Here is a 27,768-nt window from a genome sequence, read left to right on the forward strand (position 1 = left end):
TTCCTCAGTGGCTAGTTATTTTTCTTCCCACAAAAATCTATGTCCATTTAAAAAACCTCTGGGTATTTCAGAAATAAAACCCCCTACACATTTTCTATCATTTGAATTTTTTCACCAAAATATTTCCTTGCTAATTTCTTAGCAAGGAAAATATTTTAGTTTCAAAATTTATTTCCATTATCTGAAAAAGCAAGTATTTTTAAATACTTAATAAAAAATTGTAATTATGTTTGTTTTCCATGGTGAAGGTTTCAATAGAAATTAATGGCCTTTGATTTATTCTTACTCAGTGTCAGTAAGAGGCTGCTCAACTTTATTAAGTTGTATGAAATAATTTCTTTGCATTTCCACAGAAATGCTTTAAGCAACAGTTGTGTTTACAGATAAACCTTCCACAACCTACTTGACCAGAATGTCTCTTTTATTTAATGATTAGGAATCTGTTGTGTGTATTTTGGCTCCTAGAAGTGCCAAGGTTTTACAGATTGTTTAGATAATGGGAGGAAAACTGAGATTTGGCTTTTTCAAAGAGTGAAGATGTAACTATTTTTCTATTCTTATGTATGTTATTATCAAACCAACGAACTATTTCTACTGCTGTGAAATGAGCAAGCAGTGATAACTTTAAGGATTTTGTAATGGATTTGTGTCATCAAAAAAGCATCATGCAGATTTTCTCTTTTGTGGCTATACCTGTGAGTAAGGTATGCAGTAGTATTCAAAAAGGTTGGAGTACTTTATTATTATGAAATAATAAATATATATTCAATTACCAGTCAGAATTGAAATCACTATCTATCATGGCATAATTATTTATTTTCATTTTTTAATCTAGTTCTTTCTGTCTTTTCTTTCTAACAAGTTTATGTAATGCATTGTCTCCAGAAATTAGACACCCATACCACCCAGAAAAGTATGCCTGGGTATGCACAGGGCTGCTACTTGTCTGGATTTATTTCAGTCTTTTGTGTGTCTGTTGCTGGAATGTACATGTTGCTGCTGCAGTTGTAGTGGTGGTTAAATGTGAATTGCCCTGTTTGAGACTGTTGGCCTCCTTTTCTGTTTGCAGAGCAAAGGTAATAAAAATGCTCTATTTTATTTTCAGACAATGCTAATGAGGAAGAGTTGGAAAAGATCAAGTAAGGTAACTTTGTAACTTTTAGCATGTGATGGCGTTGGTTTTTTGTTTTGTTTTTTAGAACAACTATGATTTCTTGCGAAGCATGCCATATAGGACTGGAAACTTTTAGCACAGGATTTATTGCCCTTCCAAATGTGTTCTAACGACAGCGTTTTTTGTTTCATTAAATAACATCATGGTATAGTTCATCTTTTAATATAATCATAGAACCTTTCAGCTTTGTCACAGCAGGTTAACCTATCTGGAAGCCATCTAGTAACTTCTTGTAAGCGGCCAACATGTCCTGATTCCTTTTCTAAAACCTTTAATTTCTCAAGTGCAAACAATTTCCTGTATTAATGTGAACAAAGAATTCATGTCAAAGAGTGTCTTTTATTTTCCTGTTATGTACTTCTCTTACTGATCTGTGTTTTTGAGTGTAAAGTTTTCACAGTGAAGCTCCTTGAAGACACGTTTCCTCTAGCACTGGTTGTGTGCAGGTGGCAGTCATAGCCAGGCCTTTCAAGAGAATAGTGGACTCCACAGAGCTCTTTGGAGCTCTCTAAGCTTTTCCCCTCTTAGGAGTTATAGATGTGATAAAAATGGAGCAGTGTGTGCTGTTTTCACAAGGGAAAGACTGAGAGTTTGACTGTAGTGGAATGCGACCAATATTTGCCTTTTTTCTTCTCTCTGGGTTGTTAAAAAGAGTGTATTTACTGCCTAAAGTGAGTGAATTAAAATTTTTCAGACACTTGAGCTAGTGGAGTCAATAGAATTTACCATGTAAAGATGTTAAAATGAGAAAAAAAATAGCTATGTGGGGTGATTCACTGATTTTGTTAAATTATTTACTCTTCTAGCATATTAACACACAACTATAAATAGGAGATTATTAATAAACAGTGTTGTATATGGTGCTCATTTGACAAATATTTGCACTTCTTAGACATATTTGTATTTTTAACCTTGAAACAAAAAAGAGAACAGTATTCATAATTCTTGGGTTATGGATGGGTTTTTCCCACAGTCTGCTTCTGGGATGCCGGACAATACTCAGTCTGTTTCCTTTGTGAAATTGATGTAGATTTGTAGATTTTTGATTCTCATGTGGTTCTTGTAACTACAAGAAATATCTAAGATGCTCAGACTGAAGAGATAAGGAGGAGCTGTGAGAATGTTGAGGGGTGGAACTGGTTTGCATCATGTAGGTGATGTGTTAACTCCTGATGTGCTGACTGTTTTGGGTAGCATGTTGTCTGCATTGCAAACTGACAAAACTGCGAGCTTCAATAATTCTGAATGAACAGCGCAGTGTGAGAGCTCGGAATTCTTTAAAGGTCTTCAAGTGAGTTATTTATCCCTGTTCTGTTTTGTTACATTAGTTGGATAGCATTTCATTCAGTAGCTGGCATTTTTGCAAACTGGCATATAAGAATATTTGGCAAAAAGTGAATGTATGATTTAAAGTTTGCATTTTTTTTCTACGGTTGTCTTAGCTGAATTAATATTTTAACCTAGAAGTGTAATGCATGTACAATATCCTACATGCATTGCTGTTGTAGTGATTTATATATAGAAGTATGTAATTTAAAACACAGGAGATAATTTGCCTTGTGAGTCTATCCAGCATTCCAAATCTTTGGTTTGCTCTCAGAAAAAACAAATTAAAAGATCTTCTGTTTACAAAGAATTCATTCAAAAGACTTGTTCTCTGGGGTACAGGGTAATCAATATTAAATAGGACTCTTATTTCATTTGCAGATTAAAATAAAAGGTGTCTCAATGTAGGTATATAACCCTGTTAGGTAATAGAGAAAGCACGCTTTTTGAAATTGTTCTTCTTCAGGAAATGTTTCTCTTGTGCTTCTGAGAGCTGAGAAAAAAAGCAGATTATTAGAAATTTTTAAAGATACCATTATAAAATTTCCTAAATCTAATTTTGGGTCTGCCTAGACTTTATGTACACCTCTAATAAATTAATATGTTTTTACATGTTATGGCACAGTTCTTTGATTTTAAGGTTTATCCTTGAAGCCTACCTTTTTTTGTAACATAGATGACTTGAAGTTAAGGTGTAGCAATGCAGATCACTGTGGTGTTGCTTGTGTTCATGAACTGCATGCGATGTTCGCCTATGTGACTACAACTATTTCAGTGAAGGCAATATCTTTTAGCCAAAGTATATGGACAGAGAACTCTGTCAGAAACATCTGTTTCACTGAAAATTGCTTTCTTCTGAGTAAGTGTCTACTTCTTCCACTTTCACATCTGTTGAAGAATTGCTATTAAATTGAGTTTGAACATGATCAGACCCCATGTTAAACTTCTTAGATTAATAACTCATTAAGGAAACACCAGGAAAACTTTGTAAATGCTTTAATTTGAGGATAAACTGATTAAACAAGGGGTTTAGCAGTTTTAGCCAACTTATTATGGGAAAAATATAGGTAAGATTTATCTGCTGTGCCTTCTCAAGTAACATCATCCCAGTAAAATCTGGAGGAAAAGGTAATATGTCTTCTTCTCTTTTATCCTTTCTTCTGTTTCATATCATCAATGGTAGTTTAGAACTGAGACCACTAGAACGTACTAAAATATAACAATACTCTAATTTATACTATTAATATATTATGAGTTTCTATTAACACTATTAATTAATTACTATTAATATATTTCTGAGTGACATTGATCAATTAGGACAAAATGTCCATTCTTACCAGAAATGAAGATCAATTAGTATGTTTTGCAACATGTATGAACGAAGACAAAAATACATTGTCATCCCAAAGTCATCAAATCACAGTGTGGTTTGGGTTGCAAACCCAAAGACTATCTAGTTCCACCCCCGTGCAGGGACACATCTCATGTGACCAGGTTGCTCAGAGCCTCAGAGCCTCCACAGCTTTTCTGCACAACCTGTTCCAGTGCCTCACCACCCCCACAGTCAAAAATTTCATCTTAATACTCAGTCTCAAGCTACCTTCTGTCAGTGTGAAGCTATTCCTCCTTGTCCTGTCACTCCATCCTCTTGTCTAAAGTGCCTCTTCAGCTCTTTTGTAGCTCCTTTGCTTACTGGAAAGCGCTCTAAGCTCTCTCCAGATGCTTTCCATGATGAGCAGCCTCAACTCTCAGTCTGTCTTCTCCACTCTCTGAGAATCTCTGTGGCCTCCTTTGGACCCAGTCCAGTAGGTCCATGTCCTTATACTGAGAATCTCAGAGGTGGATCCAGTACTTCAACTGGGGTCACAACAGAGGAGAATAGAGTACAGGATGGGAATCACCTTCTTTGACCTGCTGGCCATACTTCCCTCGATGCAGCCCAGAGAGCCATCTGTGTCCTGGGCTGCAGGAACATATGAGAGGGTCATGTTTAGCTGCTTATCCAGAAAACCCCTCAAGACCTTCCCCTTAGGGCTGCTCTCATTCCATTCTCTGCCAAGCCTGAAATTGTGCTTGCTTTAGCCCTGACCAAGGTGCAGAATGTTGCACTTTGCTTTGTTGAACTCTGTGAGATTTGCATGGGCCTCAGTTACAACTGAGAAGCTACTTCTGATTAGTTGCAACTGGGGATTAAAGAGTGTATTTACTGCCTAAAGCAAGTGAATTAAAGTATTCTTCTTTGCATTTAGATAACTATATTTCCTTAATTTTGCTTTAGGAGCTTTTGCATGTACTTTTAAACTGAAAAATAGAACTTGCAAACACTTTAAACAAGAAGGAATTGTTAAATGAGTGGCTTTCAGGTCTGAACTGCTGACTGTTTTTAAAATTTATTTTAGAAACTTTTCCAAAAGTATTTGTGTTCCAGTTCCACAAACTAAAGTTCCAAAACCTATGATCTTAAAAACTGATGGTTTTATGCCCAACTCAAAATACTTCGTTTCTGTAGTTCCCGATTTGCATTTTCCTAATATCAAAATAATTTTTTCTATTTTAAAATTGAAAAAAAATGCTTTTCCACTGGAATGAGATGCCTCTTGAGAAGACAATAAAACTGGAAATAGCAAATCATGGTATAAGTATTGCAAGGACAAACATAAGCATAGAGTTGTATGATATTTCTTAATTGGAGGAATTTACAGTTGGTTCAATCTTCCAACCAGAATCTCTGAGCCAGAACTACAAGGAATTTCAGAATACATGGTAGAATTACTGCATTTTGAGTTCTTTGAAGAATCTTTCAAGACTGAGAAAAACATTTGTGATTTGTAAGCCATGCGGTTCTAGATATCAGTTTAGCAGCTGTAAATAGTGCTGGAAGGAAAGCTTCTAAAAAATGGAAGTAAAAAACAGCCAGAATAGATAGGCCTGTTTGCTAGACATCTAATTATAAAAATTATGCAAATGTTTGGTGAGACTTACATGTGCATTAATTGTGTGTAAGTGATAACAGCTGATTAAGAACAAAAACAGCAGAGTAGCATTTTGTCATGGGGGTTTCATTCCTACATTTCCAAAAGTGTGGGAAGTTTCCATCAAGTTTTGGTTGCCACTCTTTTTGTGTATCAAGTCCATGTCAGCTTTGGGACTGTGGTGATGTTGGCTGTCCCAGACAATAACAGAATCATTAGGAGACCTGTTGACTTTCGTGTGTTGCAGCCACTATTTCCAAGGGGAATTACAGGGACAGAGAATGGAGGCAGTTAGGATTATGCTCACACAGCCTCTTGGCAAAATTCTTCTGCATACTGTTGTCCTGTATAAATGTTTTCACCCTGTTACAGAAAATCCAAGTCATAGTGGGTGCCACAGCCTGCATCATACTACACCTGAGCTGCATCTGGCAAGTACACTTAAATAGAATGTCAAATTATTCAGTTTAGAAAACCACAAAAATATGTGGAATGCTGCAAAAGTATGAGCTGTTATTACAAATATTGTAGTGTCACAATAGCATTGCTGTACAGAAGCAGTATCCAGTTATTGGTGCAAATTCCATAAACCAGACTTAACATGGCAGTTAAAACACTCAGGGTGTAGGGCAGTGTAAATTTTTCAACTGTAGAAATTTTTATTAGCTGCAACTAGAATTAGAAGAGCCTAAAATCTAAAATTTAGTTGATAAAAAGTTAAGGAAAGCGTTACTTCGTATTGCAATAATTATCAATTGCAGTCCATTAAGAAAACTCTCTTAGTTACAATAAGGAAAAAGTAAGAAGGAATCATCATGATCTCATTGAAGGCATTTCTGTAGCTCAGTGTCTATAATGCTGATGAATTTGAACCATTTTTCCATTTCTATTTGCCTACAGTAGAAGGAGAATGAGAAATCTCCTTGTAATGCATGGTGTTCTCTCAGAACCTGTAGAGGCCTACTGAGGACACAGGCTGACCCCAGCCTCCTTTCCCCTCGCCAAAAGCTGTTCAGTAAACACACAGCTGGACCTCAAGGTTTAAAAAGGTCTACTTCTTAACATTCTTAACTTGCAGCTATTACATATAATACTAAATGTGTGATTTTATAAGTTTAGAACTCTAGTATAATCAGAAAACCATATGGGGATATTTAAAAATATTACTTTATGTATTTTGCATTGTGATAATGTAAAAATATTTCAATCCAGTTCAAACTCTGTTCTGACACACAGTGTATAGGAACTACATAGAATAGACCTTTCAGGTTGTACTTTTTGTTGTTCTAATATAGGAAAAGCATTGCAAATGTATGTGACAGTCTCTTGATTTTTTCATTGTTTTGTGCATAGAGCTAGCAGTTGTATCTACTGAAATTCTCAGTCTTTATTTTACGTTGTTTATCCAAGCTCTGCAAGCATCCTAGAAACTGGGGGAGAGGAATTCTGTTTACATGAATTTACAGCAGTAATTTGCAACACTGACTTTGATTGACTTTGCTGTATTTCTATATCTGTGCTCTGTTAAGTGGTGGAGAGAAGTATTTTTCTTTTCTATATTTTTCACTAATTTCTTGATTGATATTTTTTTTTTTGAGCTTTGAAACCAAAGTTATTTTTTGGGTTGAAGTGCCTCTGCAGGTCATATAAGTGCATTATTGATTTGCTTGTTTAAAAAATTAATAAGTTTGTGGTAGACTTTCCTATTTCTGTCTATTCTGTTCCAGGACTCTGAGAAGCAGTGTGTTTTATGGGTGTGTGTAATAAGGAGGAGATTTAATAAAGCAGAGTCTATTTGCACAAGCACATGACAGGGAGAGAGGTGGTACTTTACAGGGCATGAGGCCTGATCAATGAAGAAATGAGATTGGGCTGGGACAGGACAATCTGTGTGGTTTCTCCTACTTGATATGGACCAAAGTTTCAGAGGACATTTAGTTACCCAAAAATAAACAAAAATACAAGGGGATTTTAAAAAATACCAACAAAGTGCATCTCTTCTTTGGACAAAAACAATAGCTCATTAACAATGTGGTATTGATTATCCTGGGATCAATGCCCAGATTCTGACTAAGCCTTATTGATTTCCCGTCCTTTAAGGTTACCCAGAAGTACCTGAATGCATGCAGAACATTAGGTCATGTTTATTAGATCATCTTTCAGCTCTGGTGTTTGGCTAGTTGTATTAATCACATCTAGCAGAGGGTGCAGTTCTGTCAGAAGATTCTTTTCTCTTGATGCCCCTAGCCCACTCACTACATCACATTTACACAGAATAGGTGGAACACAAATAAAAGCTGTGTTTTTCACATAACAAAAGTGCTGAGTTTGCTTGCTGTTTTTAAGCATTAAAGCAGTGTGTGGATATGAAAATAGGTGGGTTTTTCTTTCACAGGTAGTTTTGAGCATCCTTTGGCGTGAAAGACTCCACCACCCTCTCTCTTTGGGGGTTTTAGGATGTGTCAGGTCACTATGCCTCTATCCGGCACAAAACTGTGAATTATGTAAGCAATAGTCTCACATTAATGATGGTTTGGACTGAGATTTTGATCTTGCTTTTTTCCAAATTGTGGCATTTTATATGAAATTTGTAACTTCCCACCTATTTATAGACAAATAAAAAGCTGTGCAGTTTCTTCTTTTTTTTTTTTCATGTTTGTGGCACAAGAGGAATTCTAGGCTGCAATACTCACTACGTGCTTTCTGAGGGAAACAAGTTGCCTAAGAATAAGTCTTGAGAAAGAGTCCCTCACAGGAGAAATTGAGAAAGACACATGCTCATTTCTTTGTTTTATTCTCACAGTTACCCTTCTGAATTTGTATCTCACTGTGGGCTGAATTTTACAGATTTTTTAGGTACCCAGAAATGTACCTAGAAATGTGCCTATCTCATGCTGTGAAAATAAATTCATAAGGAAAGAACTTTAAAATATGAAATCAGTCTGTCTTTCCCATTTTCTCAACTTTTTGTGATATTTGATTTGAAATCTCAACATTCTTTTTCTGTTTTTCTTCCCAGAAGAACCATTGTATGAAAAGAGAGGTTATGCCAGTAAATTATCTGTAATTTCTGAGAATAAGTGTAGTTTTGATTGGAAGAAAAGTGTGTTGGATTCCCTTTAGTCTTGCTTGGAAACAAGAAAAGTGCCAGCTGGAAGTTACTCTTGCTGGAGAAAGCCACGTAGTCTATGCTTTTCATGTCCAGGAAATCTCAATAGCTTTAGCTTTGGTGAGCTATGCTCTGACTCTTTCAGCACCTCTCCCTTTTGCTGTTCTATGTATCTGTATGTTACCAGTAAAGACAGAAACGAGCACTACTGTGGTCCATATTCACTACCTTGAGGAAGAAACAGCCACAACCAATCAATACCTCTTTTTAGCAGATGGCTGCTTTTCTTCCAGCATGGTGAGACATAGTCTCTGGAACTTCACTGTCAGTCAAGATGCCACTAGGGTCTGCATAAAGCTTTGATTGTCATTGAGCACAAGATGTGGCTCTGACCTGGGAGGACTTCCTCCTGCATCACATGAACACTTGTTTACCAGCCTCCAGCCTGACTCTTGTAAACTCCTGTCTGTCATTTTACACCCAGCTCTTCTTGGTCATCTAGATCTTACCTTGCTGCCTTGTATGGAAATTACCCCCACTGATGAAACTCTTGACTGGTCAGAAAAAAAAAAAACAACAACCAAACCTTGCTTGATGATGGGGCAGATGCTCTAATGCAGCAAATTATTATAAGAGCTGCTGAAAATACTGAATTTAGATCAAGTACACTCTCTAAATTTTTCACTGTCTCAGTGACAAAGAGGAAGAGAGCTATGCAGTGTGCTTAAGATTTGCTTCAAAAAAGTTGTAAATGCAGGCTCATGATAGACTTTTGGAAATCATCACCCATTCAGCTCTTAAAACACCTCCAAGAACTGTATATTCTTTGCAGAAATCTCAACCACTGGTTATATCCCAGTATTAAATACTTTCCTGAACAGGTCTGGTCTTCTTTCTGTATCTCTCATCAGCTTGTATTCAGGGCAGAGCCAGTTATTTATTATCCAGTCTTTGTTTTTCCTCTAAGCCCTCTAAAAAAACTGGAGCAATAAAAAATTTACCACTTCTTCACAAATCAAGTTAATGACAGTGATGACTGTATGCCCTCAATGAGAGATGTATTTCTGCTGAGAAAAATTTTATATAATGCTCCCAAGTGATAAATGAAATCTCTTCTGGCAACTGATTTTCTCAATTCTGCCCTAGTTTTTGTAAAGATCTGCTTTCTTATGTCCCACTGCTGCTTCATGTTGCAGGTTAAGTTCAAGATTATTCCACTCACAGTTCCTTGTTTGCCTTTGTAGAAACAGCAAGTTCATGAGAAGTTTCTCTGCATCAAATCCTTCACTTCAGGAAGAGAAAACTTTAATAAATATAGTGAAATATTTTGGGAATAGCCACACTACTTGAAGGGAAACACCATTAGAAAACACAAATGCATGCCAAAAATACTTGAAATACTGCAAAAAGTATGTTAATCGTATTTGCTCCAAGCCCAGTGGCCACAGTTCTCATGTCTATTCTCTCTGGAGCTTGGGTGAGAGTGATAATAATCCTGTGTAATCTCTATCATTGTCTCTGGGTAGTAGAGTAAAACCCCTGTCCTGGGCACCTGCATGGCTGTAGCCATCCAGCTGAGTTTACCATCTAAAAGACTCAAAATGAAAAAACTGCACTGAAACCCTCTTACAGAGATAGTAGAGGTCTGCAAGGGATGAAGCCAGGCATGCAAGACCTGCATGTGTGCGGGTTGCTGAGCCCACAAATGTTGCTGAGCCCACAAAGCCTGTGTTGCTGAAATTACATTGCATGATGAAGTTATAGTTACAGCAGACTATACATGCAGACTTGCTTTTTTGATTCCTAGAGAAAATAATTTTCAAATTTAAATATAGTTTAGCTATAGTTCTGATTATAGATAAGGTAGCCTTTAATGAATAAAGTTTCACAATAGAGGGGAGAGCCCTTACCAACATTGCTTCTTGGATGCACTCAAGACACGTTTGTCTTCCTTAGGAGTGCGAAGGGATTCCCCAGTTCTGGTACCTTGTACCCATTGTAGCTCAGAGCAAACTGGAAATCATCTTAAGTTATGCAAGTTTATGTCCTCCTGCTCTCAAACCCCCAGTGGAGTGCATTGATGAAAACTGTAGTTGCCTGGTTTGTGTGTGTGAATCTGATTTTGACCCCCAGAATCAGTGGCTGAGGGTTCACAAGTCCACAAGTCTCTACACAGTTCTGAAGAGAGGTTTTGTTCTTTGCAAACTCTTGAGCTTACATGCTGGTAAGCAATTCATGTTTCTGAGAATACCATATCATTTCAGAGGCAGAGATAGAGGAGTTTATTGAATTATTTTTCCTTTATACATAATGGTGGTTTTATATTATGTTATTCTAAGGCAAGATTATATTCTCAATGGGGCTTTATGTTTATAAACACGGAGTTTGTTCAAGTTCATTCAATCATATGCTACTAATAGAAGAGACTTTCTAATATTTATTTTTATTCTATCAACAGAGGAAGAAGTGAAGCAGAAAGAAATCCCTTTCTTAAAAATGAGCATTTCCTTGGGCAGCATTTGTTCTGCTTGTTTCTGCAAAAGCAGCGTATGACATTACCCGCATAATTGTCACCAATTTTATTACTCTCCAAATAATTCTTTGCAATATGGTTTACATATGTGCTGTCAAATAGCTTCAAAATTCCTTCAGTGGTTGTTTTAGATTCATAGTTACATGAAATAGAACATTAAAGACAGGGGAAATTTTTGGAATTGTGTTAACTAAATCTATTCTTTTGTTTCCATAAAGTTTCAGACCCAGAGCTTACGTCTCTCAGACCTGCACAGAAAGTCTCAGTTATGGAGAGGGATAGTTAGTGTTACCTTAATAGAAGGCCGTGAACTTAAGGCGATGGATGCTAATGGGCTCAGTGATCCTTACGTCAAGTTTCGTTTGGGGCATCAGAAGTACAAGAGCAAGGTAATTTTAGGTGAAACCAAAATTTTTTTTAAATGCTTTGCTCCTGTTTGGTGTTTTTAGCTTGTATGACTTTTAATGGTGATGAAGATTTATTGTTGTAATAATTACCTGTCAGAGCACCTGGAGCTTTGTTTAAATGTTTCTTTTTGTTTCTTTGTAAACAAAAGTAGTTCTAGATGGGAAAATATGTAGCACTGAGAAATGTGGGTTTGCAGGGGGGCACACCTAATGTTCCATACAGGAGCTGTGTTGGCTTTTATTTACTGTTAGGAGCCATTCATGGCAGGGAGGAGACACAGAGTGATTCTGACAGGGTCTTCCTGGCTTGCTGCTGGGTGCCTCTTGGACTCTTTGCATTGTTCTAGTCTCAAACCATGTCATGTTCATAAACTCACTTTCCTCTTCATGTCCTTAACAACAAGATTCGTTAAAGTTTTCTTCATGTATGAGCTTCACAGGTAGAGAGGAGGTAATTATTGTGAAGACTTGCTTGGCTTTGTTGCTACTTTTTTTTCTCTTGGTCCCTGCCATTTTGAAAATTGCTGTTTAGGGAAGATGCTGTGACTGTTGATCATGCACATGACCTTCCTCTCTGCATGGGCCATGACAATCACTGCCAGATTTAGGGTGAATTGAGGAAGAGGGCAGGAACATTTTCTTGTCATATTTGTAGGCCTCTGGGCCTGCATTAGGGCCTCTAAATCTGAGATTAGAAGAAATAAAATGTCATGCTTTTGTGAATTAAAAAAATTTCATAATCCTTTCTGAATTTTCATTTTTTTCTAGCCGGTAGAACTGGTGGTTGTAGGGAGTGGTGTTTGCTAAATAGGGAAGATATTAGGGGTCTTCTGTTCTTGCTCAGGACAGTGAATGCTGCTTTTGCATTATGGTAGAAAATTCAGAAATTTTGACTGAAATTATTAAGAAAGCTGCTTTTATCAGCGTTTCAAAGGAAAGGAAGTAAAATGCAGTTTTGGAAGTGAACTAATTTTACTCCATAGAAAGTAAGCCATAGTATGGTGTTTCTCCCAATATTATTGCAGCTGGGAAAAAAGGACATGATACAATTGTTTATTTAAGTACTTACAGTCACCATCTATGTGTCATTGCAGGTGCTTAGTTTACCTTTGGGCTCAGAAACATTATAGCTAACTGTCACTTCACAGAGGACATAATTTTTCTACAGAGAAATGGCTCCATTCCCAGGACAAATCCTTTGTTCTGGGGGCTTTTGAAGGTGACAAGCTGCAGGATTTTGGAGGTTGCTGCTACGTCAGAGAGGCTTGAGAGAACGGGCTAGTAGATTTTCCTAATTACCGTTTTTTAGTTCTCACTGCTTGAGATATTGATGCAGATAAAAGAAGCTTCTTGAACAGACTTTAATGATCAAATTTACAATTTAAGAAAGTGTATGCCTATGCGATGTAATACAACTTTCGTTTTATTCTCCTTTTAGATTGTTCCAAAAACTTTGAATCCTCAGTGGAGGGAGCAGTTTGACTTTCATCTCTATGAAGAACGAGGTGGAATTATTGATATTACCGTGTGGGACAAAGATGTTGGCAAAAAGGATGATTTCATTGGCAGGTTTGTGCAATTTTAGCCCTCTTGGTCCATAGGGAGGAGAGAAGTCCATGAGAGAGGATGATTAAAATGAGTCTTGCCATTGAAACTGTTTCTTATGACCATTTGTTCTTGGTTTATTGTTTGGGGGTTTTTTTTAAGTTTGAGGAGGATTTTCTGCAGTGTTACAGTACAATTTGCTGCATTGCTGTAATTCATTACATTGATGATGTAATATAATTTTTATTGACCAGTAGGTGGCAGCTTTTACCAATTGATAGACTGAGGTTTTCAACTATAAAAATCCCCTGTTTGGAACAATTACCAAGGTGCAGGAGGTTCCATATAGCGACATCCAGTTTGGAGGACAAATAACTCTTGACTTGATGCATAAGACCAAGTTTATCTACCAATCTTTTTTTGGTAAATGAAAATAGAGTTGAAGGACTACACACATATTTTGAGACAAAGAATCATTCACCTATTTCATATTCAGGAATTCACTATTTCATATTTCATATTCAGGAAAAGTGAATCTGTCTGGGAGTTCAAGAAATAGCTTATATTTGTATGGCTATGCTCCATTTTACAGAATGTTAGCTGATAGGGGAAAAAATGTCTTGGGCTTATAGCTACTACAAAGTAGGTGCTGTTTGGAAAGCTCAGATATTTGTTTACTTCATATTTTCCTTGATAGCCACGCAGTCATAATAATAGAGTTAATAATTAATAATTATTAATCCTGTATATTTTCACTGTTTTGATCGGCAGTGGTTTCACTACCACTTTCACTTATTATGGTATGATAACTATCAGTATTTTTCTGAAGTAATGTACTAATTTAGTCCTATGTCAACATGTTATATACCTTGGGAAATTATTCCAGTTTTCTTTTTCATTCTAACATTCTTAGGAAAATCTGGTGAGATTCTAAGTTTTCATGAGTGATTTTTCAGAGCATCATCTTCCAAGCACCACTTGCTGAAATCTTGCTGCTCTTGATTTTTTTGACCCCTCTGTCAGTGTACATATAATCCCTCTTCAGTTTGTCCTTGCAGACACTCTCTCAGTTCACCTTCTGTTGGTACTGTATCTCGGGTAATGTAGCCTGCAAAAAAATTCTTCTCCAAGGAGATTTCCTTGAAAAACTGTCATTTGTCAAGCTCAATCTGAATATGAAAATAGGTCTTAATATTCCCCCTCCCTGATATTCTTTTCCAGTCACTGCAGATAAAAATCACCAACACCTGACAGCTCCACTTAATGCTGACCCCTCTTCCCCAGTTTCTCCTTTCAAGGCTGTCCCTAAAAGCTGGAAATATTTTGGTGCACACACTACAGACTTGCTCTGTGCATGTGTTATGGTAAGTGTGTATTAGTTTTCAAAAGCACAACTGAATCGTGTGCCATGACTAAGGCTCTGTGGCTTTCAAGATACACATAATAAGTTGAATATCTTGATTCACGTTCCAGAAGACATGATAATGAGGCTGTAGGAGGGAAACAAAAGACTTCCTGGTAGCATTCTACTATTGCTCAAGAATGAAGGATAATCCATTTCATCTTGCTGAGATCTTCCTGCTTGCTTGAATAATGTGCAAGCAGCAGCTGTAATGTTATATAAGAATATTTCTATTAAATGCAAATGAAAACAACTCTTTCTTGTAGATGTCCTGCCTGGACAAAATATGCCTAGGGAGAAGGCACACTAAATTGAAGAACTAACCAAACTGAGAAAAAGTTTCCCAGGTGGAAAGTAGAAGGGAAAAATTCCAGGATCTTCCTGGAAAACAGCACAGAAAACCTCTGTTTTTTTCTGTGCTAAGCTCCATTACATGCAAATTCTATTCCAAACCAGAATGCTGTAAGCTCTCCCAGTATGATACCATGTCTCAGCTGCACTTTTGTGAAATAAAGGTGGGAAATCAAGAACATTGGCTTCTGTGGCCCTTGTATATTATTGTCCTTGTTAGGCTGCAGTGCAATAAGGGCAGGTGAAAGCTGGGAATCTGACATGGTAGCACTGATGCAAGGAGTTGGGCTTGCAATCCATTTCTGAGGGCAGAAAAATACAGCAAAGACGTCCGAGAAGGTTGAGGATATGGAAGTGAGATTTTGGTTTTGAGGTGGTGAAGATGGAAGTGGAAGGGATGGCTTGTAAGATGTGCCTGTGAGAGGGAGGAAGGTGTTAAGAGGGTGAGTGACAGCATGACATCCTAGTTCAGAAAAGTGAAAGGAGACGTCTGTCACAGAAGTAGCATGCAACTCTGTCTTCATCTTGATGCCCCAGCATGTTCAATATGGCAGTGTCTGAAATGAAATGCTGACTGGTTGATTTCCGTTCTTAACTTGGAGCATTTTGTTTATAAAATACATTTGAATTTCAATTGTGTGCATTCTCCATGAGAGTTTAAAGGTTGTAGCACCTTGTGAACTTCCGTCTCAGAATATTCTAAAAAGCCCCAAACCTTACAACCAATTCAGTGTTTCTTTCAGTATTTCAGTATTTCAAAAGCCTGGGAAAAGACCTCATGTAGAGCTTTGAGGAAAATATATTTCAAATCATGTGCAGATTCATGTGAGAAAACACTATACTTGACTAGAACTGAGATGCATTTTACAGGAGGTAAATTCTCCCATCCTTCTGAATACAGTTTTTTAAAAAACAATCAACATTCCAGGACCAAAAAATGAGGTCTAGAGTTCTCTTTATGGAAGGCACCAGGAACTAAAGCCACATGGGCCATCTTCTTGCATTTAAAGAAAGGTATAGACTTGCATAAGTGGCATTAGTTATTGCTTCATCTGATAAGTAGAAATACATATGTGTAAGTATTTTGCAGTGTGAATATATTTAATATTCACGTTTTTGCTATGAGCAAATAATTTATGTACTATGTTGAGTCAGTATGCTCCTGTGATTAAAAACATACTGCACTAAGTTTATGTAGGTAATACTAAGATCAAAATGAAGGTGATTTTAATCATCATGTAATTATTTAGCTTTCTTATCATTTATGTTTTTGAAGGCAATTCTGACTGTCACCTTTACGATAATCAGTTAATAAATCCTCATGACTGTTACACCTTTATGCATAGCACTAATCTGAACAAATGGGCTGCTGACAAGTGCAATAAATTGCCAAGAATGAGTGCTGTCAGAGAACAAGTTGTTTCTGTGAACACAGAGAATAAGTAAATCCCATGTCATGCAATTTTATCCAGCTGAAGTTATTTGCAATCCAGTGCAGCAGGATTTATAGCATTATTAATTGTTAGGAAAAATGCACATTTATCTTTACAATGACATTGACTTTTGCATTTATTTTGTGCCAGGAAATTACTGCTGACTTCATCTATATCTATTTTCATAAGTATTTATAGATGCTATTGTCTTTTTTCCCATTTGATGCAAATTAAGAAGAGAAGACCTTGTATGTAGCAAATTCATTAAGGCTGTGTATTAATTTTATCTATAGGAAAGTGGCATTTCCCATAATCTCGCTAAATATTGATGCAAATAGATTGATTTTGTGAGCATTCATGTTATGAAATACAAAAGTTAAAATACTAAACATTACTTATTTAAGTTTATAATACGTAATCTGCTATGCCTTGTCTGTTTACTGTTTTTTTGTGGTAACACAACCATAGAGTGGTTTTCAGGTGTACATAAATACAAATGATGTGCAGCCATGATTCTCTGATTGGTCTGAAAGCATGGGAATATGATATCGAATTTCTAAATTAAAGTGAGATTTCATTTTAAAAATACAAAATTATAAATTATTTATGGTTTGGGATTTTTCTTCCCTCACTGATGTTTTTGTAATTTTGCTGTGGGGGACTGAGCATTATCATAGGGAACTGAATTGTATGTGAATACTCCAACATGCATATAAAGCTGGGTGAAGGACTCTAAAAATGCTACTGTGTTTCTTCCCAGATCTTTTTCTAGAGGTGCTGTGGAGGCTGTGATTTATATTGAAATATTGGCAATTTTCTGTTGCCCAGGAAGAAGGTTTTGAATAGTATTTGTGAAGTCCATGTTAATGTTAAAGTTGCAGAGTCTTGACGTTTTCTCAATTTTTCAAAACTCTGTAAACAAGATGGCTTCTTCTGGAAATAGAAATAGTACTTTATTATGCTGGTCTTTCAAAAGTGGTTTTTGCATTGCAGTTTGAAAATTTGTTCATGTGGAACTTTGAATAGATGTATTATATTAAAAATGTAAACATAATGGTCAATATGCTGTTGTAATTTTGACTTGAACTCTCTGCACATGAGTCACAGCAATTCTGTGCAAACAGCGAAAAGCACACAACCAGTAGTCTGTATGTATAATGGTTTGTTGGTTATACATGACGACTAAAGAAAAATTATTTACAGATGCATTTCTTGATGTAAAATTAGGGTTATGTCTGAAGCATTAAAATCTAAAAATGCTACTGCCAGGTCTGCCTTTGAAAAATCTGTGATGTGCCAAGCCATCTCCATTTCTGATTGTTGTCAAAAGGAGATAGATGTAATACTGTGTCTCAAAATTTTGCCTTTAGGTATTCCATAGCTTATTTATTCCTATCTCAGCGCGTCTTCACTCTACTAATGCGGAGTTAGTAGTGTTCTTTCTGTTCTGCTAGAAAGCCAAAAGAGTTTCAGTTTTTGCACACAAATCTTCAGTAACTTTCTCTTACCAGATACTTTATTATTTACAACTCTTACTGACAGTTGTTATTGTCATATTCTGACACAAAATTGATAGCATTCTCCAACGTATGCTGAGATACAGAATGCTCCATGCAATCTGGGCTGTTTATGAATCCTTCTTCTGACCCTCTGTCTTCTCACATATGGAAGTCTACTTCTGGAAGAGTGGCAAAATAAGAGGAAGGGAGAAGGAAATATGGAATGGCCAGTTTAGACATGAGGAGCATGACAGTGTGTAGAAAACAGTGAAGAGTGCAAATAGGGTTTTGTGACGATATATGAAAGACACAGATTGCAGTTGTGTGAAAACTCTTGCAAAATTTCTTGGGCCAACTAGTGAGGAAAGAACTATGTAGGGAGACATAATATTTATCAAAGCAATAGACTGATTTAGCAGATGAAAGTGTTAATTTTGCTGCAGAGAAATTGCACCAGTAACAGAACTAACAGTCTGTAGTATGTGGTTGTGCCATGGGGACAATCTAGGAAATATCACATCAGAAACCAATTGTAAGTAATTTCTGCCTGTGCAATACCAAAAGTAAATCTGTAATTTTATAGTGAAGAACTATGCTTAGGAAAAAATTAATCTGTCATTTCAAAATCCATCAGCAGGTTATTGTAGCACGGACTGTATTTCTTTCAGCAAGCAATAAACAGTAATTCTGTATTCAGGCATTGCTTGGTGACTGGTAAAATAGTATTTCATAGAGCTCTCATATTTCTGTTACCATGACTGACTTAACCCAAACTGCAGGGCTTTTTCCTGCCTTCCATGTGTTGCTACATGGCAACTGACAGCACTGTTCTTCAAGTCCTGCTGAGGTCTCCTCTCCCAGCTGCCCAGGGATCGTCTCCAGCTTCCCCAGCTAAGCACCACTCTCATCCTTAGTCAATGTCCTACTTAGCTGAGATACTGTCTCCTACCCCTTTGGGAGCTTCCCTGATTTTCAATCTAACACCTCTATCAACCACTTACCATAAGCATCATGTGCAGTCCATAATTTAATTTCTTTCTCATTATCTTTACAGTTAAAAATGCCACGCTCCGATTCCTCTAAGAAATTCACATTACTGCAGTCAACACTCAGTGTTTCTGAGATGTGTCATTTTCTGCTAGTGCTTTGCAAAATTTCCCCTCTCCTTTTGTTTCTTGGTTTTACGGGAACATTTTAATCTGCTCATAAAGGGTATGGAGTCTCACAAATTGTAGCAGTTCATGCCTTGCTGCTTCTGATGTGTGTCCAGCTCAGTTCTAATTGTGGAATCACACAGTTTCCTCTCCTTGGCATCCTTTGGAGCAGCATAGACCTGGATCACAGTGGAGTTAAAAATCTGTGTTCCTGAACAAGTCATGATGGTAATTAAGTTGCCTGGTTTGTAGCCAAGTGGTGCTTTTCTGTCCCTATCACTTAGGATTGTGCCAGTTCCTCTTTTATGCTTTATTTTGTCATGTGAGAAAACGATTCCACTATCTGCTGTCTCTCACTTGCCTGGCCACCTGGCTTTTAAGAGGCCTTCTATGTCATGTCGCTACCTTTGTAATTCATTCATTAGCAAGAATATTTCACCAGGGTGCCAACACAGTCTTACATTCCAGGTTCTGTTAGAACTAAAGAGGGGAGGTGATTTTTACCTGTTAGACATGCTGATAATAAAATACTACATATAGTTCTGCCTTCCACACTTTAAAAAGGATGCAGGAGAATTTCACTGGATCAGAAAAGTTACAAAAAAGTCATTTGAGGGCTGTAGGAGATATGTTCCTAGGAAATGTATAGGGAGCTGAAGGTGCTTAGCATATCAAAAGAAAGATCAAGAAGAGATATGATTATAGTGTATGAGTTCCTTCACTAGAAGAAAACATGAAACACTAAAGGGTTTTTCAACTGGTACGGAAAGGCATAAAAAGAACCAAAGGCCAGATATATTCAAATTAAAAATAAATCTGAAATATATTTCTAAAATTTTGTGTGATTAACACATTGAACACAGTTTCAGACAAGTGGTAGATTCCCTTTGAACCTTCAAATCTTCCTCCATGGGAGCTGTACCCTGTTTTTGAGCAATTAATCTGTGATAACTTTGGCACATGAGCTTGTTGCACTTTGTGGTTTTTCTCTCTTCTGATCTCTCAAGTCCTGAAAATCCAGCTACACATGGTGCCTGGTAGTGTTCACATGCAGAACTGATAGGTGGGATTTGTGCCCCTACGCCACTTTCCAAAAGGCGAGCCAGCCAGAGAAATTGTTCCAATGCTCCTGCTCACCCCTTGAAGTGCTGAAACCCATGTGCACTGAAGGGGCCATACAGCATGGAAGATACAAAAGAACTCAAACTGCGCTAAAAACTGCAGATACCTGCAATGTGATTCATAGTCATGCTTGGAAATGTGTCTTTGGAGTTAATAGCAGATTTTTTTTCAATAATTCTTTAGGCTGATCTTATTACAGGTGGAAAAAGTCTTTGCCCTTACCAGCACCATGTAAATAATAATTCCTTAAGAAACAGGATTATACAACGTTAATAATTTCTCATGTTTCCACTGTGACAGCTGCAGGTCATATGCAGCTTATGGCCTTCTCAAAATGGCTGTAATTTTTCATGATCCTCAATATGAAAATACAGGACACAATTTCTCATTCATTCTGCACCACTTTCTGGTAACGTACAATTTCACCTTCATCCTCAAAGCATCTTTGTTCTCCCTGGAGACACAGTTGTAGGAAACAAATGTCTTTTTAGAGAACATCTGAACTGATGCAAAAGTCAGCATTGCTAAAGCTTTAAAGCTTGGAATACTTGAATATAATTTCAGTAAAATGTAAAAGGACATTGTCAGATTGAGCTTTCCAAAGATATTTACATTTGGAAAACATACTTTCCAAACAGGTGCTTATTTTTGGAAATATTTTGTTAGCTTCAGTCTTTCTAAAAAAATGTAGTACAAAAAGGAGTTTTGTGGTTGTCCAGTTAGAGTCTGTCAAGATTATTCTGAATAGGGTTAGTGTTTAGGTAATACCTTAAAAAAATAGACTTCCTTCACTTTTTTTGGTCCCATACGAAGATCTGATGAGGACAGAGAAGAATGAGCAAAAAATTATTCAATTTTTTTTCTTTTTTTAGGATAATTTGGCACAAGATCAAACGAAATTGATTTTTTATCATTACAAAAAAAAATCAGCTATCAATGGGAAAAAATTGCAATTTTTTCTTACTGTGTCTGTAGATTGGAAACTCTTCCCATTTTACTGAAGTGCATATGTTGTAAATAGGCTCCCCTTGTGCTGGGTGCTCCTTGAGCCTGGGCAGTTTCAAGTTAGGCCCATGGAAGCTGCATCTCCTTGAAGGCCAGGACAGAGCACCTGGCATATGGTGAGAAATCTGCTTTCACCTGACCATGTGTGCATAAAGATTCTTTTAACCTGGACTTCTCTGAGGTGCAAAGATGACAGTCCTTAATGGAATAACCCTACAGTTTTATCAAATTTTCTGAGGGTACCTGAGAGAATAATTTTCCTTTAAAATAGTTAAGGTTTTTTACTGGAAAAAATTTTCCACATCACTTCCTATCTTTGTATGATTTTAGGAAATAATAAGCTGGTAGTGGCCTGTTCATGAAGATTTATCAAGCAAGTGATAGATATATATTTCTCAGGTAATCTGTTCTAGATGTGATAGTATTAGAAATATTTCATTTCTTTAGGAAAGGTGCACAAGTAAAAGCAAATTGCCAGTCGCTTCTTTCAGCCTAAATAAAAAAACGGGACTACTCATATTGTTAAAGTGTTGTAGCTTCAAGAATTGAAGAAATTAGATTTAGTAGCCCTGATGTAGACCTTGTAATTTTACTCTCTTTTTTTAATTGATGGATATATATGGGTATATATAGATTTTCTTGCCTATTTTGTCTTTTGTTGCCTATTTTTGAGTGAGGGGTGGATTATTTCTCCATTAGTGTCGTAGTTACTTTCTGAGTCTTTTACTGATTTTAAGGGAGTTTAGACTGGTTCTTTAAATGTTTGTTGGTTGAAAACTCAATATTGTTGCTGAATCCTATTTTTGAGGGGTATCTCTTTTGAAATAAATTATTGAAGAGTATTTAATACTGAGGGTATTTTAACCTGCTATAGCTTTGAATGTTTAATTACAATATTTGTTGTCTTAAGGAGGGCTTTAAATTCCCCACTACATCCTAAATAAGAATTTGACTGTTTATGTACATGTATGAAGCTTGTTTTGACTATCAGCCTGCACTGATAGCAACAGCTTTATTTTTCCTTACTATTGCTAATTTAATTTCTCACTCCCTATTATCCAAAGAGTTCAAAGGAGAAGAAAACCATTAAGCTCCGAATGCTACATGAGTTAGAATTTTTTTTATTGTAAGATAATTGAACTTTGTTACTGTATGAGCTTTGCACTAGTTAACATGAGCTGTACCACGGGTAGTAAATGTCTCTGAAAAAACAAAAGACAGTTTTCCTGTAGTAAATCTGATCTGCCTGTGAGAGCACAATACTCATTTTATGAAGCAGCTTTTATTCTCATAGTTGGCTATTTCCTATCCTTAAATGGCCATATTTTCATGTCTGCCACCTTTTTCTTAGTTTATTGGCCCTGCAGTGACGATATTGTCTCTGTCTTCAAAATCGCTTGACATCTTATGAAAAGAGTTTGCTTGATGTTTAGTTTAATGAATTAGTGGCATATAGTACATATGCTTGTCACAGTAAATAATCGCTGTTGAAAGTAGAGTGTAGAGTGGCTAACCTACACATAGGATATATACATTTGTTTTATTTCAGTATTATTGGTAGTTTTATTTAGAGCAAATGTTGGCAAAACTCATTTTGGGATGCTATATGGATTCTGAATAGTGCTTTTTCACAGAAATTCCTGTCCAATGCAAACTGGCATTACACTTGACACAGACAATGAATTTCAATACATGCTCAGAGTTGCAATCTAGGAAAGTTGAAACTTGTGCATTGTACAAATTAAAGTATTACAACATTTAAGCTATGCACAGACTAATTGATGCAAAGATATTATTGGGTTGCAGAGATACTTTTACTCAGCTCTTGGGTAGCAGAGATACTTTTTTTCTTCCTGTACCTTAAATTTCTAAAGCTGTTGCAAAGCTGTTTCTTCTGTCTGGCATGCATGGAATCGTTCTTCATTAGTTCAGTGTATGGTACAGCCAGAGTTACTCAGAAGGGGATCAAGCAGGGCAGATTTGATTCAGCCACTCTGCACACACTCTGCACAGTTATATGCAGTCCCTGCTCATTACAGCCAGAGAGGTTTTATTATATAGGGGGTTGTGGCATCAGATGTTACCATGGGTGCCAGCATGAGGATTTGACCCACACACAGCTTACTGCATGAGAGCTGAGCCTTTCAGGAATTGCAAAGGTTGAGTTTTTCTATGCTCAGTCGTCTTTATGCCATCACAATTAAATCCATGTAGAATTCTAGTTTTTAGAAATGGATTTTTACTATTGTTAGGTGAAAACTCTTTTACTATTGTTAGGTGAAAACTTACAGTTTCCATGTATATGAGGTGTAATTAAAAGTAAAAGTTGCATCTGAGCTGGATTTTTAAAAATTTCCTTTAACTGCATTTGAGTAAGGCATATTAGTTAAACCTTGTCTCTAATGTGTTTACATTCTTATTAATACTGATTTTTCATTTCAAAACTGTTTGTGTAGCTCTAAAAAAAAAAAAATCCAAAGGGCATGGGTTAAAGCTAAAGAGAAATTAAAAATTTTTTTCAGAAGCTGGGCAGGAGTTTCTGCTTACTTGCATTTTTTGTCCATTTGAATACAAGAGAGCCAATGTGCTCTTGTTTCGTGTGAGAAAAACCACGTGCTGATGGAGAATGTATGTTTCTAGGTGCCAGATTGACCTGTCCACCCTGAGTAAAGAACAAACCCACAAGCTGGAGATGCCGCTAGAGGAGGGAGAGGGATACCTGGTGTTGCTGGTCACTCTCACAGCCTCAGCTGCAGTCACTATCTCTGACCTCTCCATCAACTCCCTGGAGGACCAGAAGGAGCGAGAGGAGATTCTGAAGAGATATGTATGAAGTTTTCTTTCATCCTTTGTTAGCAAAATATTGGCTTGTACAAAAAATAACTATAGTAAGGGGAAAAAATCTAAATATATCTCTTCTATTCTAATCACATCTAGCCAATAACAATCATTTAAACTAGTTATTAATATACAAATAGTAACAGGCGGAACAGGTAACATCAAGAAGGTTACAAATGCTCTTCATACAATAATGCTATTTTTTACATGGTAGTTGAACAGTTTGATAGGTGTCACATGATGAAAGTAATTTTACAGCCTTGCAGATGATTTTTACCAAGTACAAAGTGGCTAAGGGATCATTCAGCAACTCAGCAGTTTCTACTGATTGTTCATGCCAAATAATTTGATGTGCTAATGGTTTTCAGGTTTTTTTTGGGATCATCTGTTAAAGGGCAAGAAAACTTATTTTTTGTCTTAATATTAGAGACTGAAGCACATAAAAATAATAATTTCAAACAATGTTTCCATTTTAAAATATTCTGAAGGAGATTATTTTAATTTCCCAGCATCCTTACATTACACAGAATCTTTGTAATTTTATCAAAGCAACAGAGAGGGGAGCTCTTACTCCAGCATTTGCTAATACCTAAATCACTAAAAGTAACTGTCTCACTGCACATAAAGAAAGAAAGAAAAAAAATGCTATTTCCACTTGCAATTACAAAGCTTTTATTGTACAATGCTGCCAGGTGTTTAGAAGGGCTTCTCTAGACACTCAGCCATTAAACCAACCTCTGACTATCAAAGAGGCTGCTTAATTTATTTTTGAGATTTTAAAATATTCCTATTCCATGACGGACATCCTTTCAATAACTGAATTTAATAAAGATGTACCTTATCAGGCTGTGCAGATAACATGAAGTCCTAGTACTAATGCTGTACAATATTCTTCAAACAGATTAGCAGGATGTGTGCTTCAGCAAATTTATTCTGTCTATCTGCACTGAATCAGCTGTCTGCTAATGCTTGTACAACTCATACACCAATAGTGTTATTATCATAAACACAATTTAATAGAGGTGACTTAGTGAGGCTAAATATAATATTCCAAAATGAATTGAAGGCTAAGGTATTGTCCGCCATCTGTGAAAAATCATTACAATTAAGAGAGTTAATGTACATTTTGGAATCCACCAAGACAGTCTGTGGTTGTCAAAATAGATGTCTATAAGTAGAATAATTTTTTGATGGATATGTTTTTGAGGTGCCATAGTTCCTGCTACCAACAGCAACAGTAACATATTTCTGTGGCTTATTCTGTGTGATGATATGTCAGACAAGTGATACTGATGGTTTTGATTATTTCAGTAGCAGTATAGAAATATACTGCTATAATAGAAATGTTTTGCGACTGTACTGTTAATAATTTTTCCTAAATCCTCAATTTTTTGTCCCCAGTGTAAAGCATAATTATGTGGCATAAGATTGATCTGGTTTATTCCTGTTTCCTGTAAATACAAGGATATGTTTCCTTGTAAATACAAGGATACGTTTACAGTGGTGTATGCATTTGAAAACATTTAAATTTTAGAAAGATGTTCATATTGCAGAGGTATGAGTTTCTCATTATGTGTTTCTGACAATTGGGCCTTCACATACTTTTTTGATAAATTCTACTGTTTTTATTAAAAATACTAGCAGAAGACAGAAATTACCAGGATTAACTTAATTCCAGTAGTTTATTTTCACTGATGTTAAATTTTACTTCGGTGTTCATTCCTGCACTTCAGAACTAATACTAAGACAACATGTGTAATTAGCAAGATGTAGAGTTCCCTATTGAGTGGGTGTTTTTTTGGATTTATTTCCTCTTTAAAAAATCTAGCTTCTATTTGAGAAATATATTTTGCACCCTTTCTACAGCCAAAAACAGTTAATGAGCTGACCTTGCCATCAGATCAAATAGCCTTAGAAAATGACTCTATTACTGTCACTTAACCATTTGTAGCTGAACATCAGAGCCTTACAAATTAAATAGGCATTACTGTTTGAACCATTATTTTACCACGATTGTCTGAAAAGATTAATTCCTTTTGGGGTGAGGAGGGGGGCACATTAATGGGTACAGACCAAGAGAGATTGTATGACCTTTTCAGAACTGGTGTGCTGAACTCATGGTCCCCCTTGTCACAGTTTAAAAACCAGAGGAGCTAGTTTAGAGAAGTTGTTAGCATTCCATTTTTATTATGACATTTCACAGTCATCCGATTTAATGTCCCTTGACCAGATTGTCCACTGTGAGACAATGGGCTTGAAATGTTATTTAGAGCATTGATAAAAGGTGAGCAGTTCTAAGATGACAGCGAGTCATGAGGCTGGTGGTGTGACATTAATTTTCTCCATAACAGAGATGGAATAAGACGTCATGGTGACAAGCTGTCAATCAGTACTAGCCCCTCAGTGTATCTCAATGCCATGGGATGGGGTATTGCTTCTCCCATAATAGAGCTGAACTGAGATGCTCTTCCTGACAGCTGCTGCAGCCATACAGAAAATATATTATACAGCCTTTCATTAAAAAAATAAAGAAGACTCATCTCCAGAGCATTTCAATCTTCTCCCATCTATTGAGGGCTGAAAAGATTCCTAGCAAATCACAGATTCCTTTGCTATGAAAATTCTAGGCTTCAGAAACTATGTGGATTTTTGATACCTTCAACAATAGTCACAAATAAGAAGACAGAATATGGTCTGCTAAATCATTACTTAAAGTTATGTATTTAAAGTAATGTGTTAAAGTAATTTGCTTCTCCAAGAGCCTCTGTCGTGGCACTGTATTCATTTTCATCAGTCTCCCCAGTCATTATGTGCAGTAAATGAATCTAAGCCAGCTACTTTCTGGAAATAAAAGTTCAAAAATTCTGTGGGATTCTAACAAAGGTGGCAAAGCAAAATACAGCACTGGCACCCTTAAGAGTGAGCTAACCAGGATGAAATTTGGGAAAAGGGGATTGTGTGGCATCATAGGAAGTGGGTGCTGTTGCTTGTCTTGCTTTGTATTCGGTTTTTGCTTGGTTGTATTTCTGCATCTTGGTGTTTGTTTTGGTTGTTGGGAAACTTGGGTAGAATGTAGAAACATTTCTGTAAGTCCTGTAATTTTCATCATGCATATTACAGCAGAATTATCTCTGTTCTGGGACTAGTTGTGATAAGAAGCTTCCAAACCCTGATCATCATTATAATAAATGAGGGATGCAAAGATGCTTTTGAATTACACCAGTGCTATCTGTAATACCATCTCTGCTACTCTCAGCTTGTAAGCACATAAGCAAGGGATTGAGCATGTGCTGATTGAAGTTGACCACCAGCATTTTGAAGTAATATTTATGATGATTATCTTATTAAAATTGGTAGAAATTTATTCGCTGTTACCCTGTTATAACACAATGCATGTATGTAACATATGAGCTACTACACTGAATTGGATTTTTAAGTTCAATGTTGCAAGGTCAAATCTTCACTGTAAACAGTATATGGTCAGCTGGGGTTTGTGAAATTAGTATCAGTGTGATGTAACTGTTAGAATTGTCTTATTAATTAGAAAGACAGGGATGCATATTGTATGTCTAACATCTTAATGGGTAGATTTTCTGTGCAAAAGCATAACTAGTTTTGCAAGCTGACATTTAGTATTTCATTTAAGCAGCATCTGTGGGTTTTTCAGTGATTAAATTTATTCTTGTTTCCCATAACAGTAAATTTTGCTTCTGTAATAAGGAATTGTTGATTTGATGTTTTCCCTGATGCTTACTTTTTTTAGAAATCTGGACATTTTCATAGGCGGTGGAAAAAGTTTCACCACATTACAATTTTAGGGAGGACCATAGGCACTAAATTCATTAGTCCGGATTTTAAAATATTTCAAAATAAAGGTATGGGCTAGTATTTATGAACA

The 27,768-nt window shown here is 36.5% G+C and overlaps 1 protein-coding gene across 5 annotated transcripts in view; it reads left to right on the top strand.

The window, feature by feature from the left end:
- The window catches only part of MCTP1 (multiple C2 and transmembrane domain containing 1), a 216,245-nt gene that overhangs the window by 74,043 nt on the left and 114,434 nt on the right, over positions 1-27,768 (top strand). For 4 of the 5 annotated variants that reach the window (XM_014268925.3, XM_074532482.1, XM_014268929.3 and 1 more), the window contains exons 6-9: positions 1,106-1,144; positions 11,333-11,503; positions 12,960-13,090; positions 23,673-23,859. In XM_014268925.3, the coding sequence (XP_014124400.1) occupies positions 1,106-1,144; positions 11,333-11,503; positions 12,960-13,090; positions 23,673-23,859 (528 nt within the window). The remainder of the gene's footprint in view (positions 1-1,105; positions 1,145-11,332; positions 11,504-12,959; positions 13,091-23,672; positions 23,860-27,768) is intronic. The other variant, XM_014268926.3, reaches the window with a different exon arrangement.

Source organism: Zonotrichia albicollis, chromosome Z, assembly GCF_047830755.1.
Source record: "Zonotrichia albicollis isolate bZonAlb1 chromosome Z, bZonAlb1.hap1, whole genome shotgun sequence".
Classification (NCBI taxonomy): domain Eukaryota; kingdom Metazoa; phylum Chordata; class Aves; order Passeriformes; family Passerellidae; genus Zonotrichia; species Zonotrichia albicollis.